Source organism: Macaca fascicularis, chromosome 4, assembly GCF_037993035.2.
Source record: "Macaca fascicularis isolate 582-1 chromosome 4, T2T-MFA8v1.1".
Taxonomy (NCBI): domain Eukaryota; kingdom Metazoa; phylum Chordata; class Mammalia; order Primates; family Cercopithecidae; genus Macaca; species Macaca fascicularis.
This window is the reverse complement of record NC_088378.1, coordinates 20,378,059-20,401,187: the sequence shown is the minus strand read 5'-3', so window position 1 is coordinate 20,401,187 and position 23,129 is coordinate 20,378,059. Positions and strand designations below refer to the sequence as shown.

At 39.3% G+C, this 23,129-nt stretch overlaps 2 protein-coding genes across 6 annotated transcripts in view; one reads left to right on the top strand and one right to left on the bottom strand.

Moving 5' to 3' along the window:
* The window catches only part of DSE (dermatan sulfate epimerase), a 66,982-nt gene extending 55,001 nt beyond the window's left edge, over positions 1 to 11,981 (bottom strand). For all 5 annotated transcript variants that reach the window (XR_012433374.1, XM_074036924.1, XM_015448577.4 and 2 more), the window contains exon 1: positions 11,788 to 11,981. The gene's annotated coding sequence lies outside the window, so the exon portion shown is untranslated. The remainder of the gene's footprint in view (positions 1 to 11,787) is intronic.
* On the top strand, positions 11,201 to 12,058 carry LOC107129405 (uncharacterized). The gene has a single exon (XM_015448583.4). The coding sequence runs from the start codon at positions 11,347 to 11,349 to the stop codon at positions 11,962 to 11,964; it is 618 nt and encodes a 205-aa protein (XP_015304069.3). The 5' UTR covers positions 11,201 to 11,346; the 3' UTR covers positions 11,965 to 12,058.
* Positions 12,059 to 23,129: the final 11,071 nt, after the last annotated feature.

Sequence of the window (23,129 nt, the reverse complement as noted above, 5' to 3'; positions counted from 1 at the left end):
GTGGTTCAGAATTTAAATAGGGTGTCAGGTGATTCAGAATTTAAATAGGGTGGGGTTGGGGAACACTTAAGATCCTTCCAAATTACAGATCTTATGAAATAACTGAGTCTTTCAACAACAACTTGTCTCCAGTTGTGCTCTCCCATGCAGGCCAAATCTCACATCCTACCAATTCACAAGCAACACGGAGACAGTCTCTTCAATTCCTGAGAGAGCCTAGTTCTCTAAATGACTCTAGGTGTGACCCTCCCGGCACTTTTATCATTTGAAATCACCATTTGTCCATGTACTCTTTTAAACCTTCACCAGTAATTTCTATTGCTCTGGGGATATTTCTAACTTTCTCAGTGACTTAAGGAACCTTGATCCTATTTGTTCACTTACCTTAATTCCTACCATAAGCCTGGGGGTAGCGGGGGCATCAATTTATCTCTTGCCACACAGCTGCATACCTACTCACTTATCATCTGCAACTGATTCCTCAGTAAAATCCTTACCATTGATACTTCAAGAGTTTTGCCCCTTTCCACAAGCATTCAGTTCTTCCTTTGTCACCTATACATTTGGACAGTGACATATCCAAATTTAGAGAGAAGGCAGAAAGTATGTGTTGTAAGTATAATGTCTCATTTATCTTAATACCCTTATCTCTATTCCTAGACAGAAATAAGTCACAGCGAATGTCTTGCTGGAAAGAAGGAAGAAAACAAAATATCCTTTCAGGAAACAGGGGCACACAAAATCCCAAAGTCCTTTATGGCATGTCCATTAATGTGGCTACCTAGGGAATGTGTAAGCCCAGGCAGAAAGGAGACAGAAGAGAAAACAAGCTCATTAACTGATTATCATATAAACCTACAGATTCTTCCTCTTTTCTACAATCCTTTTGGCATACCATGGCCATGTTATGGTAGGCTTGAAAGATCTGACTTACATTCTGTTATAGGTTAAATTTTGTTCCAAAAAAATTCGTATGTTGAAGTCCTAACCCCCAAACCCCTAAATGGGACCTTATTTGGAAAGAGGGTCATGCAGATTTAATTAGTTAAGATGAGGTCATATTGGAATAGGGCAGACCCCTACTCCAATATGACCAGTGTCTTTAAAAAGAGTGGAAATTTGGAGACACACACACACACACACACACACACAGAAAGCCATGTGAAGATGAAAATAGAGACTGGAGTGAAGCATCTACAAGATGGGAATGCCAAAGATTGAGAGAAGTCACCAGAAACTTGGTAAAAGGCTTAGTACAGGTTCTCCTTCATAGCCTCAGAAGGAAACAGTCTGCTGACAGATTTTAGATTTTAGATGTCTAGCCTCCACCACTGTGAGACAATAAACTCTTATTGTTTAAGCCACCTTGTTTGCAGTACTTTGTTACAGCAGATAACTAATAGAGTACTAGCTCTAGAATTTTCTCATTTCTAAAGTAAGCACTGTAATTCTTATAGTATCTATACAATGAACATTACAGTGCCTTTATTGTGCTTGCCAAGTGCCAAGAACTATGCTACATATTTCACGTAGATTGACTAATTTAATCCTTACCACAGCCCCATAATGCAGTTACTTGTATAATTTGTATCTTCACCTTTTGAGGTGATGGAACCTGAGGCACAGAATAATTAAACTACCCAAGGTCCCATAGAATGTGAAGAAGCCAAGACATAAATGCAGGCAGTCTGATCAAATTACCCAGGAAATAACTATCTTTACAAATCATAAAGTCACCACTGTCATATCATTTCCCTACTCAAGAGCCTGTATTTCCCTCAGCAAAATGAGCAACACTCTTGTTCAAGAGCTTTCATAATCTAGCTCTGGCCTATCTTCTCAATCTCATCCCTCATTTTCTCTCTACATAAACTCCCCCTCAGACTTACCTGCACATCTTTGCTTGAGCATCACTCAGATTTCGTTCCTTTATTCCCTATGTTACTTTCTCTTATCTGCTTCACACCCAATGTGGTACTTTTCTCATTCAAAGAACACAATACTCTTTAATGAAGCCTTCTTGGCAACTCCATCCATAAGCAATCTCCCCTGGGAACCCATGTATGCATTGTTCAATATTCTTTTGAGAATTCAGGGACGGTGCCAGCTATGAAGGTGCTTATATCATCTTATAAAGTGATAGAAGAAATATTTATACAAACACTAAAATAAAATGAAATTTGCATAAGAATGACAAAGTACACTTGAAATTTACAGAAGAGCTGACACTCCTGGCAGAGGTGAAGAAGGAAGGATGCACTGAGGAGGTAGTATCTGAATTGGGCATTAAAAAGGGGTCGGTAAGAATGTGTACAGATTTCACTGTCTCTACTATACACTTAGTACTAACTATGTGCATACTGAGTTATGTGAATATACACGTTATCTTCCTGTCTCACATCTATTGTTTCAGTCCTCTCTGGATCCAAAAGGGATTTGATTACCAACTCAGATACAAGCTGCTGGGAGGCAGGGTCTGAGACTTCTTTGTCTTTCTTGTAGTGTCAAACACCCTTGTGGAAAATAATAAAGAATATACAAAGAAAGGAAGGAGAAAAAGAGAATGTCATCGACGGAGATAAGTGAATTCCCATGACTTTTCCCTGAAGTTCTCCTTGACCTGGCAGCCGCTCCACATCTGCTTGCTCCTCTTCTTGTGCCTTTGCTCTGCTGACTGATCTGCTTGTAGCGCTTTCTCCTTTCCTCTTTTTTGTATAAAATCCTTGGAGACCCAATTCATTCTCCTTGTTTTGCCCTTGGAACCTCTTCCTTCCTGCAATCCTACTGCATTTATGTCCATTCGGCACCTAATTGTTCTCACAAAGTTTCATATTCAGTTATTCTTCTCCAACCAGATTCTATAGCTCCTCAAGGCTGGAAACTATGTTATATTTATTTTGCATGCCTTCCCCTCTTCCCTCCACCTAGACATCCCCTCAAACACAGAAGTACCTGGCACAGAATTACTCAATGACTAAATCCTTTCGGTATTTCTATCACTAAAGTAAAATGTCCTTTCATCTGACTCTCCAAGTTCAAAAGTACATTGGGAAAAGTTATATATCAAAGCATTCATTCTCAAGTAACACAGATTTATCTTTTCTAAAACTTTCAATCACTAAACCAAACATCAGTGGCTTCACCAACAAGAAAAAAAGGTGTAAGCACACAAAGAAGGATCTGTAATATAACTACCCTAACACCACTAACTCCACTTCCTTATGTGCAGGGTTTATCATTTTATGGCAACTTGTAGTCTAAACACTGCCATACATAACCTTTCTTAAGAAAGAGATATTGGAAGTGGTCCAACAATCTGAAATTTGCAAGATGAAATTTAACAAGTTGAGGTGAAATTCACCTTTTAAAGTTACCATAGCAGACACTCAAATGACATTTCTTAATTTAAATTTTATACAGAATAATTCTATGCAAGCCACATGAAGTCCAGAAATTTTAATGGTGAATATCTTGGGACTGTAACAAAGCACATAGATAATGGGATGAATCCACCCTGAACAATCCTTGTTTCCTTAGAAAAAAAGGTGGATCTTAAATTTTCACGCAATAGTTTAAAGGAATAAACTGAACTTACACAAAAGCAATAGATCAATTCCTATTTTGCTCCCTATTTCTCCTGGGTTCTCATTAAAACCAAAAGCTCTAACTTACGGAAGAATTAAGGTACAGATAGAGGAGGAAGAGAACAAGAAGTAATCTGGAAACTGAATGGGCCAGCAAAGACATTCTTACCTAAGGTAACTTTGGAGGTTTTCAGTGCTCCCAAGAATCAGTTTCTTTTGAGAAAGGTAATTTTGAAAAGTATTTTGAAATTACTTTAAAACTACAGTATATAAGACTAACCTGAAACAGAACTCCAAATGCCTAAGACATTAACTTTGCTGAGCTCCATTTCTTGGCATTCTTCAAGCCACTGACCCATTATCAGCTTAGAGTGCATTTTCCAACACCTTATGCTGTATCAACATGAACTTGTTGTTAAGATACTTCTATCTTAATTTCAATAAGCCTAATTTTAATATTGAGAAAAAAACAGAACCACAGGCCTGAAACCATGGGATCAATTCTGCTGGAGATTGCATCTTCCTAACAAAATAAAATAAAGTTAGCATTCTATTTATAAAAACACCATTATTGTTTTTAACCATAAACACTGCAATAAGAAGCATGGTATGACAGAAGTTTCCAGGTTCTTTCTGACATGGGCAACATCCATATTTTAATCACATGACTGATGGATGCCCCCTACATTCATGCAGCCACTGAGATCCTTTCCCTCTCACTACCAGTCTGGTTTCAACCACAGAAAATGCTGTAGAGAAAGGTAAAAGACAAGACTTAAAAAAATAAGGTTATCTAGAATAAAAAAGAAATGTGGATGGGGACTTAAGGTACAGTAAGGTGGTGATGGATGTGTTAATTAATTTGATTGTGACAATCATTACATTATGCATATGAATATCAAATAATCAGGTTGTATACCTGGAATGTAGATAATGTTTACTGTTCATTGTTTCTTTAAAAATTTTAAAAATAAAAAAGAGAAATATGGAGGAAAAATGACCTGTTTGGGAGAAAACAGATTAAGCAGGGAATGGAGGAGTTTTGCAATGTTTACCTGAATGAAAGATTGATCTTATATATGATCAATATTTAACCAGTCAATAAATACTTTGTTCCTATAAAAATACCAAGTAGAAAATGTAAAGGCATCTTTTACGTAAAACATGAAAATGTTTTCTTCTATATTCACATATTTAAATCATTTCTAATTGCGAAGATTTTCAACTTCAAATGAGTAGAAGTCATAAATCAGAACCCCAGAAGATAAATTTAACATCCCTTCAAGACAACCCCATTTAAACCTTTCTAAACAGAGAAGAATTCAAAGGTCTTCTTCAGAAATCCATCCTAAAGGATAAAAGCATTCAGAAAAACTTCTCTGTATTTACCATAAATCCTTCTTGATGCTTGCCTTAAGTTAATTTCCCCCTTCTTTTCTTCAGGGAAGATGGAAAACAGCTGTTCAACATTCCCTTTCAGGCTACTTTTTTCCTTCCTGACAGGTCCCTACCCTCCTTGGGAGAAATGTAACCACTGCAGGTGATTCCAAAATCCAGCTGGCCCAAGCCTGATTATCCATGGGGTTGGTGAGCCTGCCCCCGTTCATACCACCTGGAATGATATCATCAAACTGCAAAGGCCCCAAGAGAAGATTTTTCCCCAAAATTTGTGAAATTCTACAAATCCATTGGATATAGTCTGTCCTCAAATGTATTAAAATGACAAAAATAGCACAGCTTCAAGAATAAAAGTTTAGTCAGACTGTCTAGAAGGTAAACAAGGTTGTATTGCAGCTGGGTACCTTGGTCTTCACTACTGCTCTACACCGTATCGGATATTGAGTGTACCTTGGCATAATGTATTTTTAAATGACTTACTGATTTCTATCATGAAATTCCTGAGCATTTGTCACTAAGGCAATTTTCTCAGTGACAGAAACTGTCATTTCTCATTTCTAAAACTGAAAAATTCTAGAAATCCCTTTCAGTACCCCAGTCTAAAGGACTAATCTGTAAACAAGTGTCCATTTCTAGTCAGTTATTGCTTTAAATGAGCAACGTATATGGATTCATGACTTCATCTGCAGATTACCACATTTTACCAAAAAAAAACTTACACAACACGAATGTTGCTACCTGCTTCAGGAATTGCTAACAAACATCATTTTTCTTGCAACAGCCATTTGACAGCAACAATAAGGCTGATATACTGCCTTCGTACTTCATCAATAAAAACATTACAGACCCACAAGCTTGGTGAGCCTATTTCCTTTACAAATTCCTTTTTAAGAGTTAGGAAATGCTGATTCAACTTTGTTGCCGTATAATGTTTGCATGCATTAAATGCCTATTATTTAGTAGCTAAGTTTGTTATTGTTACATATGAGAAAAAATGCAAAAGCCCTGATTTAAGCAACAAACACAACTTTACAACTCTATTAATATTTCAAATGGAAAGATTTAAAGGACAGCTTCTTAAACTGACTGTATACCTTTTCAATTTCTACTAAAAGAGCACGAATGCTAATTTAAACACACACTGGGGATTTCGATATGATTATTCTGCTATCGTTCACACTAACAAGAGACAAGAGAAACTATTAAGTCTAGAAATAAAACTCAAAAGGTGGGGGTTGGCATGCAGACACATATATTCAGTTGCAAACTCTTTCTGACTCTGTCTTGGACAAAGCAGATGAGCATAAATAATCTACAATGGATATGTTACATATATGTAATTGAAAACCAACTGCCTATATGTCTTTTGTTATATTTTCTCTAACAAAACTACACTTACCTAATAGGTATAACTATTCCCAAATATAAAATGCCAAAGCAAATTATGCTTATTTGTCAGTATTGTTCATAGCTTCTACATATTACTGAAAGGCAAATTCTGTTCCTTCAGGACTTGTTTACTAACATTTGATGACAACACTGCCAAAATCATCTTTACAAAATATTCCAAGGGAGTTGAAGCAAACAGAAGGAAATCCAGTGGTAATCAATACACATTAAAATTCATATGTTATTCCGAATTAAAGACTGAACTACTCCATTCAAGAAATAAACAGATCGCCTCAATAATCTTTTCTTTTCTTTCCAAATTAAAATAATTCCCTTCTTCTTTGTAATCTCTAACAGGCTCTCTGAACACTTTTCCTCCAGCAGGTTTACACTCTTCTGGGCATCTGAAAGAGGATCTGGAATCCACACCCTCAACAGGCTGGAGCTTGCCTACACATGGCAGAAGTAAGCAACACAATCGGTAAAGGTAAAAATCCTGAAGCTAGCTAATGAGAACTGAGCAATCAGCCCAGGGCTCTGCAGGAATTAGAAGTGGCCCCACAGTGGAATCCTTAGAAGGCATGAAAAGAGATAGAGAGAAGTGGAAGAGAAGGGGGCTGCGGAAAGGGGCTCTGTAAATAGCCAGTTACATTAGTCTAGGAAGCACACAAGCATTTTAGGGAGCTAATGGTTCATGGGGAGTAGTGAGTAGTCAAAGGGATAATAAAGTAGACAATAGGAAAATAAAATGTTACAGAGTCTTTAATAATATGAATTTGAAGTCACAAAGGATAAAAGTAGAATTAAATGTGTAATTTAAGTTAATCTTCTATTTAAGGTATACCACTAATGATCTGAAAATGAATGACAAGTCTTTTACCTTTAGTATCTCCATTTCCACACCCCTAAAATGAGGGTAAGACAGTAGCTCTATATCACTGTCCATTTCTACCAGGCTAAAATATTAAAATATTTGAATTCTTTGAAAAAAAAAGTTAAAAGTACTAGGCAATTTCAAAATGCAAGTATTTATGTAGCTGTATGTTGAGGGATTTTCCTTTACTGCAATTATCTAAATGCATATGAATTTATAAGCAACAGTTTATTAATAGTAATGGTCACTCTATCCTATGCACAATACCTTCTATTTCTCTTTCTAATTTGATTCTTTTCTGCAAGACTTCACCACCAACTAATCAAGCCACTCTTCTATGCATAACTAGAAGTTGTGAAACACTAAAATGAGATGATAAGAATTTGGGATACATTTATTTACCATACACATAAAAAAGACCTTAGGCAGAATCTTGCTCGCCGCCCAGGCTGGAGTGCAGTGGTGTGACCATAGCTCACTGCAGCCTCAAACTCCTGGGCTCAAGTGATCCTCCCATCTCAGACTCCCGAGTAGATAGAAAGAAAGATTTCTCTTTGAAGAGAAATTATTTCAATTAAAAATACTATCCACTTAATGAACAGTTTAATTTTTAAAAGCACATTTCCTATTAGAATGGGGCATTAGAGTTGAGAAGACTTTGTGAAACATACATCCTTAATTATTGTTATCATCAAATGGTAGCATCAATCAGTACATCTCAAGAGTTTGGGATTTTAATCTCTACTTCCCATTCTAATTCACCATATGAATTTCATAGGAAAATAATTTTTCTTTTCAGTACTCTGGGCTTATATATAACTTGCCTCATTGCCATGTGGGCACCAACTTGAGGTATAAAGAATTTTGCTGTGTCACCCAAACATTTGCTGGTAATTTGGTGCTCCCAGAGAGTTTTATTCTAGCAATCACTATAGGGGAAGATAACATAATCCCATGAGAAAACCTTAACATATTTGCTGTGGTTTGGACAATTGCCACCTCTAAAACTCATGTTGAAACTTCACCTCCAATGTGGATGCGGCAGTATTGAAAGGTAGGAGCTAGAGGCGATTGGGTCATGAGCCTCTGCTCTCATGAATGATTAATCCATTCATGGATTAATAGGTTAATGGATTCATAGGTAATCACGGGAATGAGACTGATAGTTTCATAGGAAGAGAAACCTGAAACAGCATGAACAACCTTCTCACCATGTGATGCCTTGCATCACCTCGGAACTCTATAGAGTCCCCATCAGCAAGAAAGCCCTCCCCAGATGCAGCCCCTCAACCTTGGACTTAGGCTCCATAACTGTAAGAAATAAATTCCTTTTCTTTATAAGCTATCCAGATTCAAGTATTCTGTTATAAACAATAGAATATGGAGTAAGCATTTAAGAACTGTCTTATCCTTTTCTTAGACACATTCTTTTAGTAGGGTTATGTCACTGAATCTCTTCAGGTACCCTACCCACTCCTTCAGAATAGTAAAGATCCAGCCCCACTCAGAAAACAGAATAATAATATCCACTATAATGAAGTTCCCTCTACCATAGATTCTGGCTCTCCTCAAAGGCCTGCCACAAACACATCCCAAGTCAATAACAGTATTTCTCTTTTTTTATTTGGGGAAGGGGCAGTGGGTGGTGAAAAAGAATAATATTTACTATATTTAGGATTCCAGTATGCTAATGGTTGCGTAATATTTACTATATGCTACAACCACAAAATGCTAGTCTTTTGGGAATTTCTTCTGAAAGAGGATCTGGAATCCACACCCTCAACAGGCTGGAGCTTGCCTACACATGGCAGAAGTAAGCAACACAATCGGTAAACGTAAAAATCCTTTAAAAGTTTCAGGTTATATAATATTTAATATACGCTACAACCCACAAAATGCTAGTCTTTTGGGAGTTCCTTTTTGAAAACAAAGACTACCAATATACTAACACCCAAATTAAAATATTTTTTCTTTTTTTCTCTACAATTATTTATTGAAATCATACTATTGAGTGAAAACTATGCAATTTCTTTCATGCAACACAGTGTGATCCAAGTATAAATAAATACCAAAATATTCTATCACAAATAACATTAAGAAATGTATAAATATTTTATTAACTGCAAAATGTACTTTCATCAATGATCTTAAAGCACTTTTTCAGAAATTAAAGAGACTCTTTACAACGAGGCACTGGGAAGCATCTGTGAAGTTAAGAGCTTCATTTCATGGATGACCACCGGGTCCTCTCAGGGCAATTCTGCCAGATATTGAACTGGAGAGCCCATAAAATCTCATTGAAAGGAACTGTATTAGCTTGTTTCTGAACTAATTTCGTAAATTAGTTGTACTAATTTACAGATGTACACACAAACATTAGTCACTAAGATGGTCCTGATCTCATATCGCAAACCTAGCTGATGTCTTACCCAGTGCTTTTTTAATAGGTCCCCAAGATCAGAAGGAGGGACAGCCTCTATCTAGCAGGATAGAGAATGGAACCTAATAAACCCATCATGGCAACTGCCTATACTGTTATCAAAGTATCTCTTGGTCAAAGTTTCTTTTCTTTTGTTTTCATTCATTCATTCTTTTTTTTGAGACGGAGTCTCGTTCTGTCACTCAGGCTGGAGAGAAGTGGCACGATCTCGACTCACTGCAACCTCTGCCTCCCGGGTTCAAAAGATTCTTCTGCCTCAGCCTCCCAAGTAACTGGTACTACAGGCGCGTGCCACGATGCCCAGCTAAGTTTTGTTTTGTTTTTTTTTTTTGTATTTTTAGTAGAGACAGGTTTCCCCATATGGGCCAGGCTGGTCTCTAACTCCTGACCTCGTGATCTGCCCTGGGCCTCCCAAAGTGCTGGGATTACAGGCGTGAGCCACCGCGCCCGGCCTTTTTTTTTTTTTTTTTTTTTTTTAGAATTCCCCTTTACTTGGTGACTGTACTTTCAGTATTTTTTAATTTGTCAAAATGTACTTTGTAGGCCAGTGTTTTTATTTAACAAAAACTTCATAAAAACTGATACTGACATCATATACATGTCAATGAAAAATAACTCTTCCCAAGTTCAAACTTGGGAAGTGCTGCTTATTGATGTTTCTCAGGTTCTGTATTAGTAGCTCCAAGAGAGCTAAGGCTGATCTCATATACCTCTGTATGTAAGCACTACCTTGCACATTTTGCTGAACCCAGAGGGGTCACTAGGTGATGGAGACATCAAATTCAATCTGTTATCTTCTCCATTTTTACTAGAACAGTCCTTACCAACATACTTCAAAAAAGAACCTGTATCTGTATCCTGACCGTCAAAGGAAGAGGTCACGATACGGAAATCTAAGTATTTGCATGAAACAAATACTCAGATAATCCTATATTTTCTTCCATGCACATTAGGGTTTTTGTGATCCCATTTAGCAATATAGTTAGAATACACTATACAATATTGTATATCACTTTCACATAGAGATTATCATTGAGAATTTTTTTAAAAACTTGAGAGAATTACTGAAAGTTTAAATTCCATAATGTGAAAAATACTGAAAATATGTATAAGTGAGAAGATCTTTCACACATTTAACAAGGCTAAACCATGACTTTCTAAACCATGACCAGTGAAAACTTAAAAAAAAAAAAAACTTTATTACACGAAGATTCCTAGAACTAAACGCGTCATTGCCTGACCTAAAGAATTTCAGGTAAGTGAGGTTCACCATCCTGATTTTAACCAAAGGCTTCGGTTTCCATCTGAATGCCAGCCAGCTTAAGAGGAGGCTGCTGCCTTAAAGGAGCGATGAAAACGAAGAAGTTCTCAGGTCACAAACTTAGCTCAGATTCCAGCCCCGACAGATCTTGAGCCCATGTGGTATCACTTTCAGAGCTTCCCAGTCCGTGAGTCAAGCCCCCGCCCCCTCCTCTCCCCGGGACTGCCTCGGGGGCTGAGGTTTACTAACAATTTCTCCGAGTGCCGGCGGAGCCAAGGAGCGCTGGAATCCAGCGTCTGGAGAGGCTTGGGAAGCTCTTCCTCGGCTTCCGCAGCCGCAAAGTAGGGCTGCCAGCGCCAGGATCGGCACACACGCCACCGCCACCTCCCCCAACCTCCAAATGGCTGGGGTACGGAGGGAAAGGAGGACGCGAGGGTGTGCCACCCAACCCCGCAGAGTGAAGTCGAGGCCCCGTGGACCGTCGAGGAAATCGCGGCTGGGCCGCCCTGATCCGACGCACGGAATGCGATCTCCAGGTTCTCATCGTGTTCCCGGCTCAGTGCTCGGCGTTCAAGGGGGTGGGGAGGGGCGAAAAGCTGCCCCTCGAGGCTGCTCAGCCGCTGGGGAAGTCCGTGGCTCAGTCTTCACGCGTCAGGCGCTCTCTCGGAGCCCAGCCGAGCCGGGCCCGGGCGCGCAGCCCGCGGCGCTCCGCTCTCAGCCGGGGACGTGGCTCTACGTCTCCTGCCCGTGCCGGGCCAGCCCCACAGGCTACCCGCCCGAAACTCCAGAAGAAAGTTGCGCCGCGCGCCCCAGCTCGCCCCTTGCGCGCCCCTCCGCTTACCGCTCCCCGCCGAGGCTTCGTTCTTTCCGGCGTCGCCTCCGCAGCCTCCAGAGCCAGCTCCTGGCCCTCCTCACACCAGGGCGCCCGGGCTCCCGGCCCTTTCCGAACCGAGCCTTCCGCGCCACCGCCGCGCCATGGGTGCTGGTGGGCGCCGCGCCCCGGGATGCGCTGCTGTAGCCTCGGGCGGCGCTACTGAGAGCCGGGCCGGCGCGGGCGGGTAGGTGTGGGCGAAAGGGGCGGAGGGAGGGACGCGGCGGGCGCTGAGGCTCCGCTGGAGGGGGGAGGAAACCGCAACGTCACCAGAGCCCGAGGAGGCGAGGATGAGGAGGGGGAAACGGGGACCCCCTCTCCCGGCCGAACCCCGACCGCAGGCCCGCCCCGCTTTCTCCCGCTCCTCCTCTCCCGGGACTCACGGCTCGCAGCTGTGCTCGGCCTTCCACGCCACCCGGCCCGGACTCCACCCGCACCCCTGCCCGCCAGGCCTCTTTGGCTCTAACTTGTTCTAGTTTCTTAGGACTCAAACGCTTCAGGTTCGAGAATCACACCCAAAGGAAAGGTAACTTTTGGAGGCCCAGGGGGAGGAGCTGATGCTTACACACAACTCTGGGAGAGGAAAGCGAGGAAGACGTTAAGAATCTTACTACCCGGGCTGGTGCCCACTGCAGTCTGCTCCTCCCGAATAGTTAGTTACTGCCTCTTTTCTCTGGAATTTGAGTTTACTCTCTTCCCAAAGAGAAGTTAGTTGGGGGGCGGGGGGGGAGCAGGGTTTGGAGGGGGATCGCCTATAGAGAAGCAGTTCTCTTTTTTACTTTACCAACAAAATACACTAAATCCAAGCGCACCGAACCCTGCAAACGGAACAGATTTTAATCATAGAAGGTCAGGAGCAAAGCATTTAATGTAGGCAGCTCACAAACGGAAATTTATCTTACGCAGTGGGGGGTGTGAGAGAGAGAGAGAGATCACTCATGCACCCAAGTTCAGGTGGAGCATTTGCAACCTTGGTAGTCACAGCCTCTTGGAGAAGAGTCCTCCTGTTTTCCAAAAATCAGCCACTGGGCTCAAACACACTCAGCCAGGTCCATCCAGGCCCCAAGGAGATGACAGGTATGATCAGGGCCATTACCTCAGGAATACTTCCCCCACCCTCCACCTCCACCCAGTGTGTTCATGTAACCTACCAGACCTAGATTGTACCGAAGTGAAAGATTTGTAGGCTACTTACCCATTCATTAGAATGGGAGATATTTTACTGGGAGCAGTGCTTTCCTCCATGAATTCTGAAGGGTACCTCCATCCAATTCCCCTGACCTCAGAGGTTCTCACTTCTATTTGGCCAAATACAGAAAAAATGTGGATGTCTCAGTTTATGCTTCTCTTTTTCAGAAATTGCATTTAAGAGGAACTCCTTACAAACAGGCCAAGAGGAAGTGATACTATTAAATTTTTTAAATGTTCGCTCAGGTAAATCACTAATTTGCATAAACTAGATGCTTTAGGGAAGGTCTGTGGAGGAGAGAAGAGGACTCTGGAAACTGGAATTAATTTTTGGTTCAAATCCAAACTTTGCTTTTACTACTGTGGGCCTTGGAAAACTAACATCAGAGCCTCAGTTTCCTCATCTATAGTGTAACGATATAATACCTCGTTTGAACAGTTATGGAGAGGATACAATAAAAATAGCTAATGTTTATTGAGAGTTTACTACACCATATCAGACGGTCACTGTGCTAAGAGATTTACATATACTAATGCAATTATTAGAACAAATTGTGAAAGTGTCTAACTATACTATGTAATCCGTGTTAATTTCCATTTATCTTCTCAAATTTGAAAGAGACTTTAGAAAAAACATCTGGTTTAATTTACTTAACCTCTCAGCAAGTAGTAGTCTAGTTCAGTGATTCTCCAACCTGGAACTTTAGAATCAGCAGGGGAGCTATAATAAATTCTTTCTAATGGGAACCCCCACCCAAGAACAACAAATCAGAATCTCTGAGGTTAGGGTCTAAGCATCAGCATCCGCATTTTAAAATCTCTTCCCAGATGATGACAGTGTACAACCAGGATTGAGAATTCTTCAAAGGAGGCAGTACTCACTGTCATTTGCTCCCCTTTACCCTCACACCCCCACAATTTTGCTTTTGAGTGACCTGTGAATTGGCCTCTGGATGACATTCACTTTGTGCAAAGCACACCCCTCCCCCGCCCCGCTCACTCCATTACAGTAAGTCTCAACAGATCTGCTATTCTGCTTTCTGGAATCTACAGGATACACCTAGCCTTGATTCCACGGGAGAATACTTCAATTTACCTGGGTACATATTCACTCCATCAGCTTTTCTTCATCCATTAAGAAAGCTCTCAGGAGGAGATTTACTTTGCCAACATCTCTCTCAAACCTTGATGCCAAGAATTGAATTCAAGGTTTCACCCAAGTGACAAAGTAGAAAGATGTTTAATGGCTTTGTTGTAATTACTGTTTTTCCCTAAGTATATCCTTGGAGCTTCTATGGCAGCAATATTACCCAGCTGACTCCATATTACAATCTACGAAATAAAACCTTAAAGTGTTAAAAGTTTAGTTGGAGACTCACTGAACTAGACAACTACACTTAATGCAGTGTTCAGCACTTAACCTGTGATTTTACTGAATTTCATTGTGTTAAATTAGGCCTCTTAGCTTGTTGAGCTTGTTGACATGTTGGGTATCATTGATATAACTGAGTAATTCTACCTCTCAATTTCATGACCTCTGTAAATCCGGTCTGTGCCATACCATCATTTAAGTTCTCATTCTCAGGTACCCTCCTCTGCCAGCTGACACTGGATTTGAATGCTACTGATGAACATTCTTATCAGTTGAGGACCCAGATATTACCTTGTCCTGTTTTTGTCTGTTGTCCCAGGGTAGCACCCTGTGTATATGGGTATATGGCACTTTTGCAGGATTTAGAAAAAGGTACCCCCACTCTCACCTTAGCTGAAGGATTAGGAAAAAGTGACCCCTTACTCCTAGATGCAGCCCCAAACAGCAGATGAGCTTTGTCTATTGGACGTCTTTGCTGTACTGTAATATTGTCAAAAAACAAAGGAAATGACTACTTACTGAATTCTGGTTCATGTCTACAAAATTGTGTCTTCCTTTTCTAAGTACCCAGATGTCATTCTAATAATAGGTTTATTCATTTTGTTCCCTATCTGTGAAAAGTTTCTTGCCTTGGTTTCAGACTAAGGCAAAAACTGGAACTCCATTTGTCCACCTCCAGTTTTTTAGTGTTCATCTCCCTCTGTGCTGATGCTAGCTGAGAGTCCTTGTTGGTAAACTCTCCTTGCTGAGATGGAAATTTACTAAGCAAGAAGTTAAGCTTTAGACAGCTAGGACATATTTTCCTACAAGCTTCTCCACCTATCTTTTCAGTTAACTCTTTGAAAGTTTATTTTATCCCTTACATTTAATGGTTTATTTTTACATAATAGAGAAGACAAAAAAAGGGAATTAGTTTTGTTTAGTCATCCATTTTATCTCAAGCAGAGACATCCCTTCCATGTTCTTGTCTGAACAAAACAAAATGTATTTTTTGTTGTTGTCGTCCTTAGTTTATTCCTGGCTTTAGCCTAAAATAACAGAATAACAATATTACAGGGCTGTTACAGGTATGCAGCTGCTGTTCTCCTGTTGAGTTTAATTCATTAAACTAAATTTTAATCTGCCTTTTATATTTTACTAACCAGTCTGGTCCTTGACTATACATCTGCTTCCATTCTTGAAATGCTTTTCCTTTTCCTTCCTCAGGTCAAAATTATTCCATTTGTAAAACTGCCTTAACCTGCAGCTATAGATTCCCTCATCTTCAGATCACAGAAGATCATTTTGGTTTGCTCAAGCCATACTGCCCTCTACTTGTACTTACTGATTCAGTGGTAATCTCCTGAGCTTTCCCTTCCATTTCTGAGCATTCAGCCCTGGCCAGGCATCCTCCAGAGGCTTCTCCAACCTTCCTTGCTCAGGCCTCCCTCCCTGCCTTTCTCGCGCTGACATGCTCTTCTCCATTACCAAGAATGCTCTGCTGCGACTGCTTCATCTCCACATGACTCTAGCTTCCTGGGCTTAGTTTTCATCTTTAAAGCAAAATGAAACATTTACCTACATTCTCAATCAGAATTGAGAACTACCTCTACTGCAAGTAACAATTTGAGATTTCTGCAGGTACATACTTCCTGGCCTCACAATCTTCTAATAGGTCATGAAGTGTACCAGGCACGTCCATATGTGTCTCCTTTTATCCTCACAGGCACTGACTGATGAGGAAACAGAGGCTCTGAAATTTAAAGTGAATTTCCCAAGCCATAAATGGTTCACATCACATATGATTATGTTTTCTGATATAAAATCTAGAATCCTTCCACTAAACCACTTGGCCTAGACTAACTTTGTATGTCTAAAGCCTCATTTACAGTTTGAGTATCCTGGCCTCAGTTGAAGGCTATTCTTCATTCATTGACAATTGACTTGAAATGGATGATTTTATATCACCTCTTATTATAAATTACCTAAGGTGTCCCAAACACCTTCCAAATTATAATATTGTTCTCTGAAATTATAAAAATTTTTGATATTTGCTATATGAGTGAATGAAATTAGATGTTTATTCTTTTCCTCAGACTTACTGAATAGACCAAAAGGAGTGTAACATTTAATATTATAAGTTCCTTCACGGTAGAGACTCTATTCTTCATTTCTATAGCCATTCCTCATATTTCCTGGCAGAGGGCACGTTTATTAAATTAGAATTAGAATTCAATTTTCAGATTGTGGCTGTGTCCCAGGCTAGATACAGTGGTGGATAATTTAATGTGTCCATCAAATAAGAGCATGGACTTTAAAGTTGAACAAAACTAGGCTGAAATCTAGACTGTCTGTCACTAACTGTGTGACCTTAGGCAGGCGAGTCATTTAACATCATTAAGTTCCACTTTCTCATCAGTAGCATTTTGATATGCATACTTTTCTCATGCAGTTTCTGGAAGGAGCAAACCAAACATTGTATATAATACCTGCCAAGGAATGAGAACTCAATAAACAGGTGTTTATTGTCATAACTTAGAATGGTTCTAGGGGCTATCAATGAGAGATACACCCTTTGCAATCAGTCTTGGGTGGACTGTAACATGCCTGGGCATTTTTCAGGCAGGATCTGAACCAATTAAGGTGAGTGATACCCTGCCTCTCACAACCCTGCTAAAAGTAGTTGAGGTCATGCCAATTTTTGCAATGGTTTGGAAATCAAGCCTTCTGTGCTCTTCAGGAGGAGATAAGGATTGTCCTGGCAATATTCTATAATAGTAATTCTAACCCCTGGGTGCATATTAGCATCACTTGGGAGAACCAAAAACACACCAACGCCTAGTCGTACTCTTAGAAATTCTGATTTAATTCCTTCTAGGATGAAGTCCAGATGTCCTATATGCTTTTAAAGGTACCAGATAGTTCTAATGTGTAGCCAGAGTCAGAACCAGTGCTACATAGTGGTGCTTCCCAAACTTTGCTGCACATTAGAACCATTTGGAGAGATTTAAGAACTTCTGATTCCCCAGTTATAGTCTGTACCAATCAAATTAGAAAGTTTGAGGTGTTTGAAACTCTGTGATTCCAATGTACCAAAAGTTTGGGAACCACTCACTATTAGAGTGTTACTAAATAGGCTGGGTGAGGTGGCTTATACCTGTAATCCTAGCACTTTCGGAGACCGAGGCAGGCAAAGTGCTTGACCCCAAGAGTTCGAGATCAGCCTGGGCAACATGGCAAAACTCCATCTCTGCTAAAAACACACACAAAAAAATTAGCCGGGCGTGGTGGCGCATACCTGTAATCTCAGCTACTCAGGAGGCTAAGACACGAGAATCGCTTGAACCCAAGAGGCAGAGGTTGCAGTGACCAAGATCACACCACTGCACTCCAGCCTGGGCAACAAGAGTGAAACTTGGTGTCAAAAAAAAAAAAAAGAAAAAAAAAGCATGTTACTAAGCAGGTACTTGAACCAAATGAAGTAGACTTAGAGAATATATTTGTCACATTTGTTCTGGTTTATTATTATATAAAATATTGTGAAGATTCGTTTTTATTAACCCAAGCTCACTAATGTATTTCTTTCTAAATACTTTTGTTGGGTATGCAGTTTGGGAAAAATATTTGATGTCAATACTGGCTGAACTATTGAAGTGGACTTCATATTGCAGTTAATGTTTCACTTCAAGTTTCTGCTGCCTGAGTGTTACACATAATGAATTCCAAGAAAACATTTTAACAGCCAGGCCATTCAGACTTCTGCTCAGGCGTTTTCTTCTGCTGATGAGATCACCTGTGTCAGGCAAAGAAAATCTGGGCTATTGTGCATTTATAGTATCTTTTAGATGGGAAATGTTCAACAGTTTGCTGATGTTAAACTAAAGTATGTAGTCCAGTGGCATGTTTCTATATCCTTTCTCACCAAACTCCATACACTGTGGTTCTTTTGCGCTGTTTTCTTTCATTTTTTGATTTTTTAAAAGTGCCATTTTGAGTTTGCCATTTTTACTCATCTTGGCTAAATGGAAAACACTTCCATTTTTTAAAAATGCTAACATAACACAATTTTAAAACCCAACAACAATTAAACAAATAAACAAAAAACACAGCATTCCTTAGAAGTATTTGTCATCTAAATGAGAAAAGTAGAAGGAAACTTGGAATAATTACATTCTAACCATTTCATTTTATGAAGAAACTAAGGTTTTTTTTAAATATCTATTCTTTTTTTATTTTATTATACTTTAAGTTCTAGGGTACATGTGCAGGTTTGTTATATATGTATACATGTGCCATGTTGGTGTGCTGCACCCATTAACTCATCATTTACATTAGGTATATCTCCTAATGCTATCCCTCTCCACTCCCCCCTCCCCACAATAGGCCCCGGTGTATGATGTTCCCCTTCCTATGTCCAAGTGATCTCATTGTTCAGTTCCCACCTATGAGTGAGAACATGTGGTATTTGGTTTTCTGTTCTTGCGATAGTTTGCTGAGAATGATGGTTTCCAGCTGCATCCATGTCCTACAAAGGACATGAACTCATTCTTTTTTATGGCTGCATAGTATTCCATGGTGTATATGTGCCACATTTTCTTAATCCAGTCTGTCACTGATGGACATTTGGGTTGATTCCAAGTCTTTGCTATTGTGAATAGTGCCGCAATAAACATACGTGTGCATGTGTCTTTATAGCAGCATGTCTTATAATCCTTTGGGTATATACCCAGTAATGGGATGGCTGGGTCAAATGGTATTTCTAGTTCTAGATCTTTGAGGAATCGCCACACTGTCTTCCACAATGGTTGAACTAGTTTACCATCCCACCAACAGTGTAAAAGTGTTCCTATTTCTCCACATCCTCTCCAGCAACTGTTGTTTCCTGATTTTTTAATGATTGTCATTCTAACTGGTGTGAGATGGTATCTCATAGTGGTTTTGATTTGCATTTCTCTGATGGCGAGTGATGATGAGCATTTTTTCATGTGTCTGTTGGCTGTATGAATGTCTTCTTTTGAGAAGTGTCTGTTCATATCCTTTGCCCACTTTTTTGATGGGGTTGTTTGTTTTTTTCTTGTAAATTTGTTTGAGTTCTTTGTAGGTTCTGGATATTAGCCCTTTGTCAGATGAGTAGATTGCAAAAATTTTCTCGCATTCTGTAGGTTGCCTGTTCACTCTGATGGTAGTTTATTTTGCTGTGCAGAAGCTCTTTAGTTTCATTAGATCCCATTTGTCAATTTTGGCTTTTGTTGCCATTGCTTTTTGTGTTTTAGACATGAAGTCCTTGCCCATGCCTATGTCCTGAATGGTATTGCCTAGGTTTTCTTCTAGGGTTTTTATGGTTTTAGGTCTAACATTTAAGTCTCTAATCCATCTTGAATTAATTTTCGTATAAGGAGTAAGGAAAGGATCCAGTTTCAGCTTTCTACTTATGGCTAAGAAACTAAGGTTAACATAGATGTGGAACTGTTACCAGTTTTTGCTGCTAATTAGTTAGAAGTGGAAGGAGAAGTCGAGCCTCCTGATTACTAGCCAGATTTTCTTTTTCTCACTTCTCTTTGCTGAATCATTGGCCAAAAATGTACAACTAATTTCTCCTTTTGGGAAGCGCATATTTCATATTAACTCTGGCAATTTATGAAAAAATGTAGATTCACTTCCTCCATTAACAAAATGTCAGTGCCTAAGAAGAAATAAGGTTTATTTTTGGAGGAAATCAAGTGCCTACTCAGAATGTGCAGGGGATGGCACCTTTCATTTAGCAGCGTTAAGCTTAATGTGTTATGTTTTACTTACGATGTAATTTCTCCAATATATGAACAATGTAAGTTCACATCACTACATATGTGAAATCACTAACTAAATGCCTGTCCTTGAGGTGAAATCTTTAATAAACTTTCACCCATCTTGAGTTATTTTTCCTCTCATTATACCTGGGAATTAAGGTATTTAAAAATTCTAATAAATTGCATCTTTTTATTGCATGAATCAATTTTCTGAATTTCCTGTTATTATACAAGATAGCAGTGCTTCTGTTCATGGTGGGCAGATTAATGTTGTGGTGTGCAGCTCAGCTAAATATCATGTATGTATACACACACAAGCACATACATATATGTGTGTGTATATATATGTATATTTTAAAATCTCACTTTCTGATCAGTCATTAAACATGTGGCAAGTATCTATCACATATACACACACACAGAAGCACACACATATATGTGTATATATATATGTGTGCATATATATATATATTTAAAAATCTCACTTCTGATCAGTCATTAAATGTGGCAAAAAAAAGCAACTGTTACAAAGTAAAAATAGACATAGGCTACAACAATCTTGGATTGTAGTATAATGGAAAAGTTACTTTAAATGAATCTGCCTGAAATTGACAAATTTTAATGTTGTCTATGGGAAAATTAATGGGTTAATTCTGGAAACTGAAAGTTACAGGTTCTGGGACTAAATTGACCCTAGAAGAAATTCTTTCTGTTTTTACTTCCCCTATAAATTTGGAAAAATCAGCAGTAGCATAAACATGATAACTTAGGCAAATCACAACTTCTTTTGAGTCTTAGTGTCCTTAGCTATAAATAGAAGAAACCATCCTACTTCGTTTGTTCTCAAGTATGGTTATACTTTAGGACCACCCAGGAAACTTTGGGGAAAAAATGATGCTCTGTACTACCTCCAGACAAATTAAAATGAAATTTCTGGGGTATGTGGTCTAGGCTAGAGGTGCTCAAAAATATGGTCCATGGACCACTGCTATTAGCATCACTGATTCATTAGTCAGCCTGGGATGCCATGACAAAATACCATAGACTGGATGGCTAAAAGTATAGAAATTTATTTCTCACAGTTCTGGAGGCTAGGAAGTTCAAGATCAAGGTGCTAGCCAATTCTGTTTCTGATGAGGGTTCTCTTGCTTGCTTGCAGACAGTAGCCTGTGTTCTCACGTGGCCTGCACATGGAAACAGAGTGATCTCTCTTTCTCCCTCTTCTTATAAGACATCATCCTTATGACCTCATTTTACCTTTCTTTAATCCTAAAAGCTCTATTTCCAAGTATGGTCACATTGGGGGTTGGGACTTACGTATGAATTTTGGGGAACAAAATTCAGTCCATAGCACTTGAGATCTTGAAAATTTTCAGACCAATCCCAGATCTACTTAATTAGATTCTCTAGGGGTGAGGGCCAGAAATCCATGTTTTAACAAACTGCAGGTGATTCTTATGTACATTTGAGTTTGAAGACCACTGGCCTAAGCCAATAGTTCTTAACACTTAGACTGTATATTGGAATCACTTAGGGAATTTATAAAACTTTGATACCTGGGGCCCTATCACAGAGATTCCAATTTACCTGTTGCAGGATGCATAGTCTAAACAAGTTTTACAGCTCCTGAAAGTGAATCTCATCTGAGAACCACTGGTGTAGAATATCTCTGAGGGTCTTTGCAGTCTAAAATGGTGTATATTTTAATATAATAATATATACAAAATATGTATATATACAATACATAGTCTAGATAATTTTCATCAGAAGGAGGATGATAGAGTAGCTCTTTCTGTTTTGTAGCTTCAGCTATGACTCACATTTGTTGTCAGTCCCTTTTCATTAATCACTTGATGACATAATGCATTAAGCAGGAACTTTTTGAGAAGTACTATTGTGATAGTATATTTGCTAAATATAAGCTTCTTTATTTTTCAGTAAAAATCAAGGATTTATTTGATGATTAATGTGTTTCTACTGGATAAGACTAAATAAGGGTTTGGAGAGCAGCCAGAGGCTTATGAGACATACACACACACACACACACACACACACACACACACACACACATACATTTTTTTTTTTTTCCAGAGATGGGGTCTTGCTCTGTTGCCCAGGCTGGAGTACAGTGGCAGGATCATAGCTCACTACAACCTCAAACTCCTGGGCTCAAGTGATCCTCCCACCTCAGCCTCCTGAGTAGCTGGGACTGTAGATGTGCACCATCACACCCAGCTCTCTTGAGATATTTTAAAAGAATCTTACAAATTGTGAGTCCAGGAATAATTCTGAAAAACAATCTAATTATTTTGTAAATCTCAAGTTCATTAAGCCAAATAAACTAAGAAGTTATGGGTATTTCTTGATGTTAAAACTTATATTCAGCCAGGTGCAGTGACCCAAACCTGTAATCCCAGCACTTTGGGAGGCCGAGGCAGGCAGATCACGAGGTCAGGAGTTTGACACCAGCCTGCCCAACATGGTGAAAGCCCACCTCTACTAAAAGTAGAAAAATTAGCCAGGTGTGGTGGTGCACACCTTGTAATCCCAGCTACTGGGGAGGCCAAGGCAGGAGAATCACTTGAACCCAGGAAGCGGAGGTTGTGGTAAGTCGAGATCACGCCACTGCACTCCAGTCTGGGCAACAGAATGAGACTCCATCTCAAAGAAAACAAAAACAAAACAATAAAAAATCAGTTATATAATTTTAAAATCTATTTTGATATTAGAATATAAATGGCTCTATGATAAAAATTATAGATGTCGTTTTCCTCAAATTTTACAATAATAGTTGTAAAAAATGGCATCTTAAAAAATGTATCCCAAATCATCAGAACTCTGACCAGTGAATTTACTTGTGATGCAATCAGCAAAAATATTAGCACATAAAAGCAGAAAACTCAACTCATAGTTTTTCTTTTCTCCCGAAAGCACACAAGCCATTTAAAAAAATTTTTTTTAAATGTCAAATTCATCACAGGAATAAG

What these genes read in the sequence shown, in the direction of transcription:
- LOC107129405 (XM_015448583.4), top strand. Translation starts at nt 11,347, where the DNA reads ATGGCTGGGGTACGGAGGGAAAGGAGGACGCGAGGGTGTGCCACCCAA.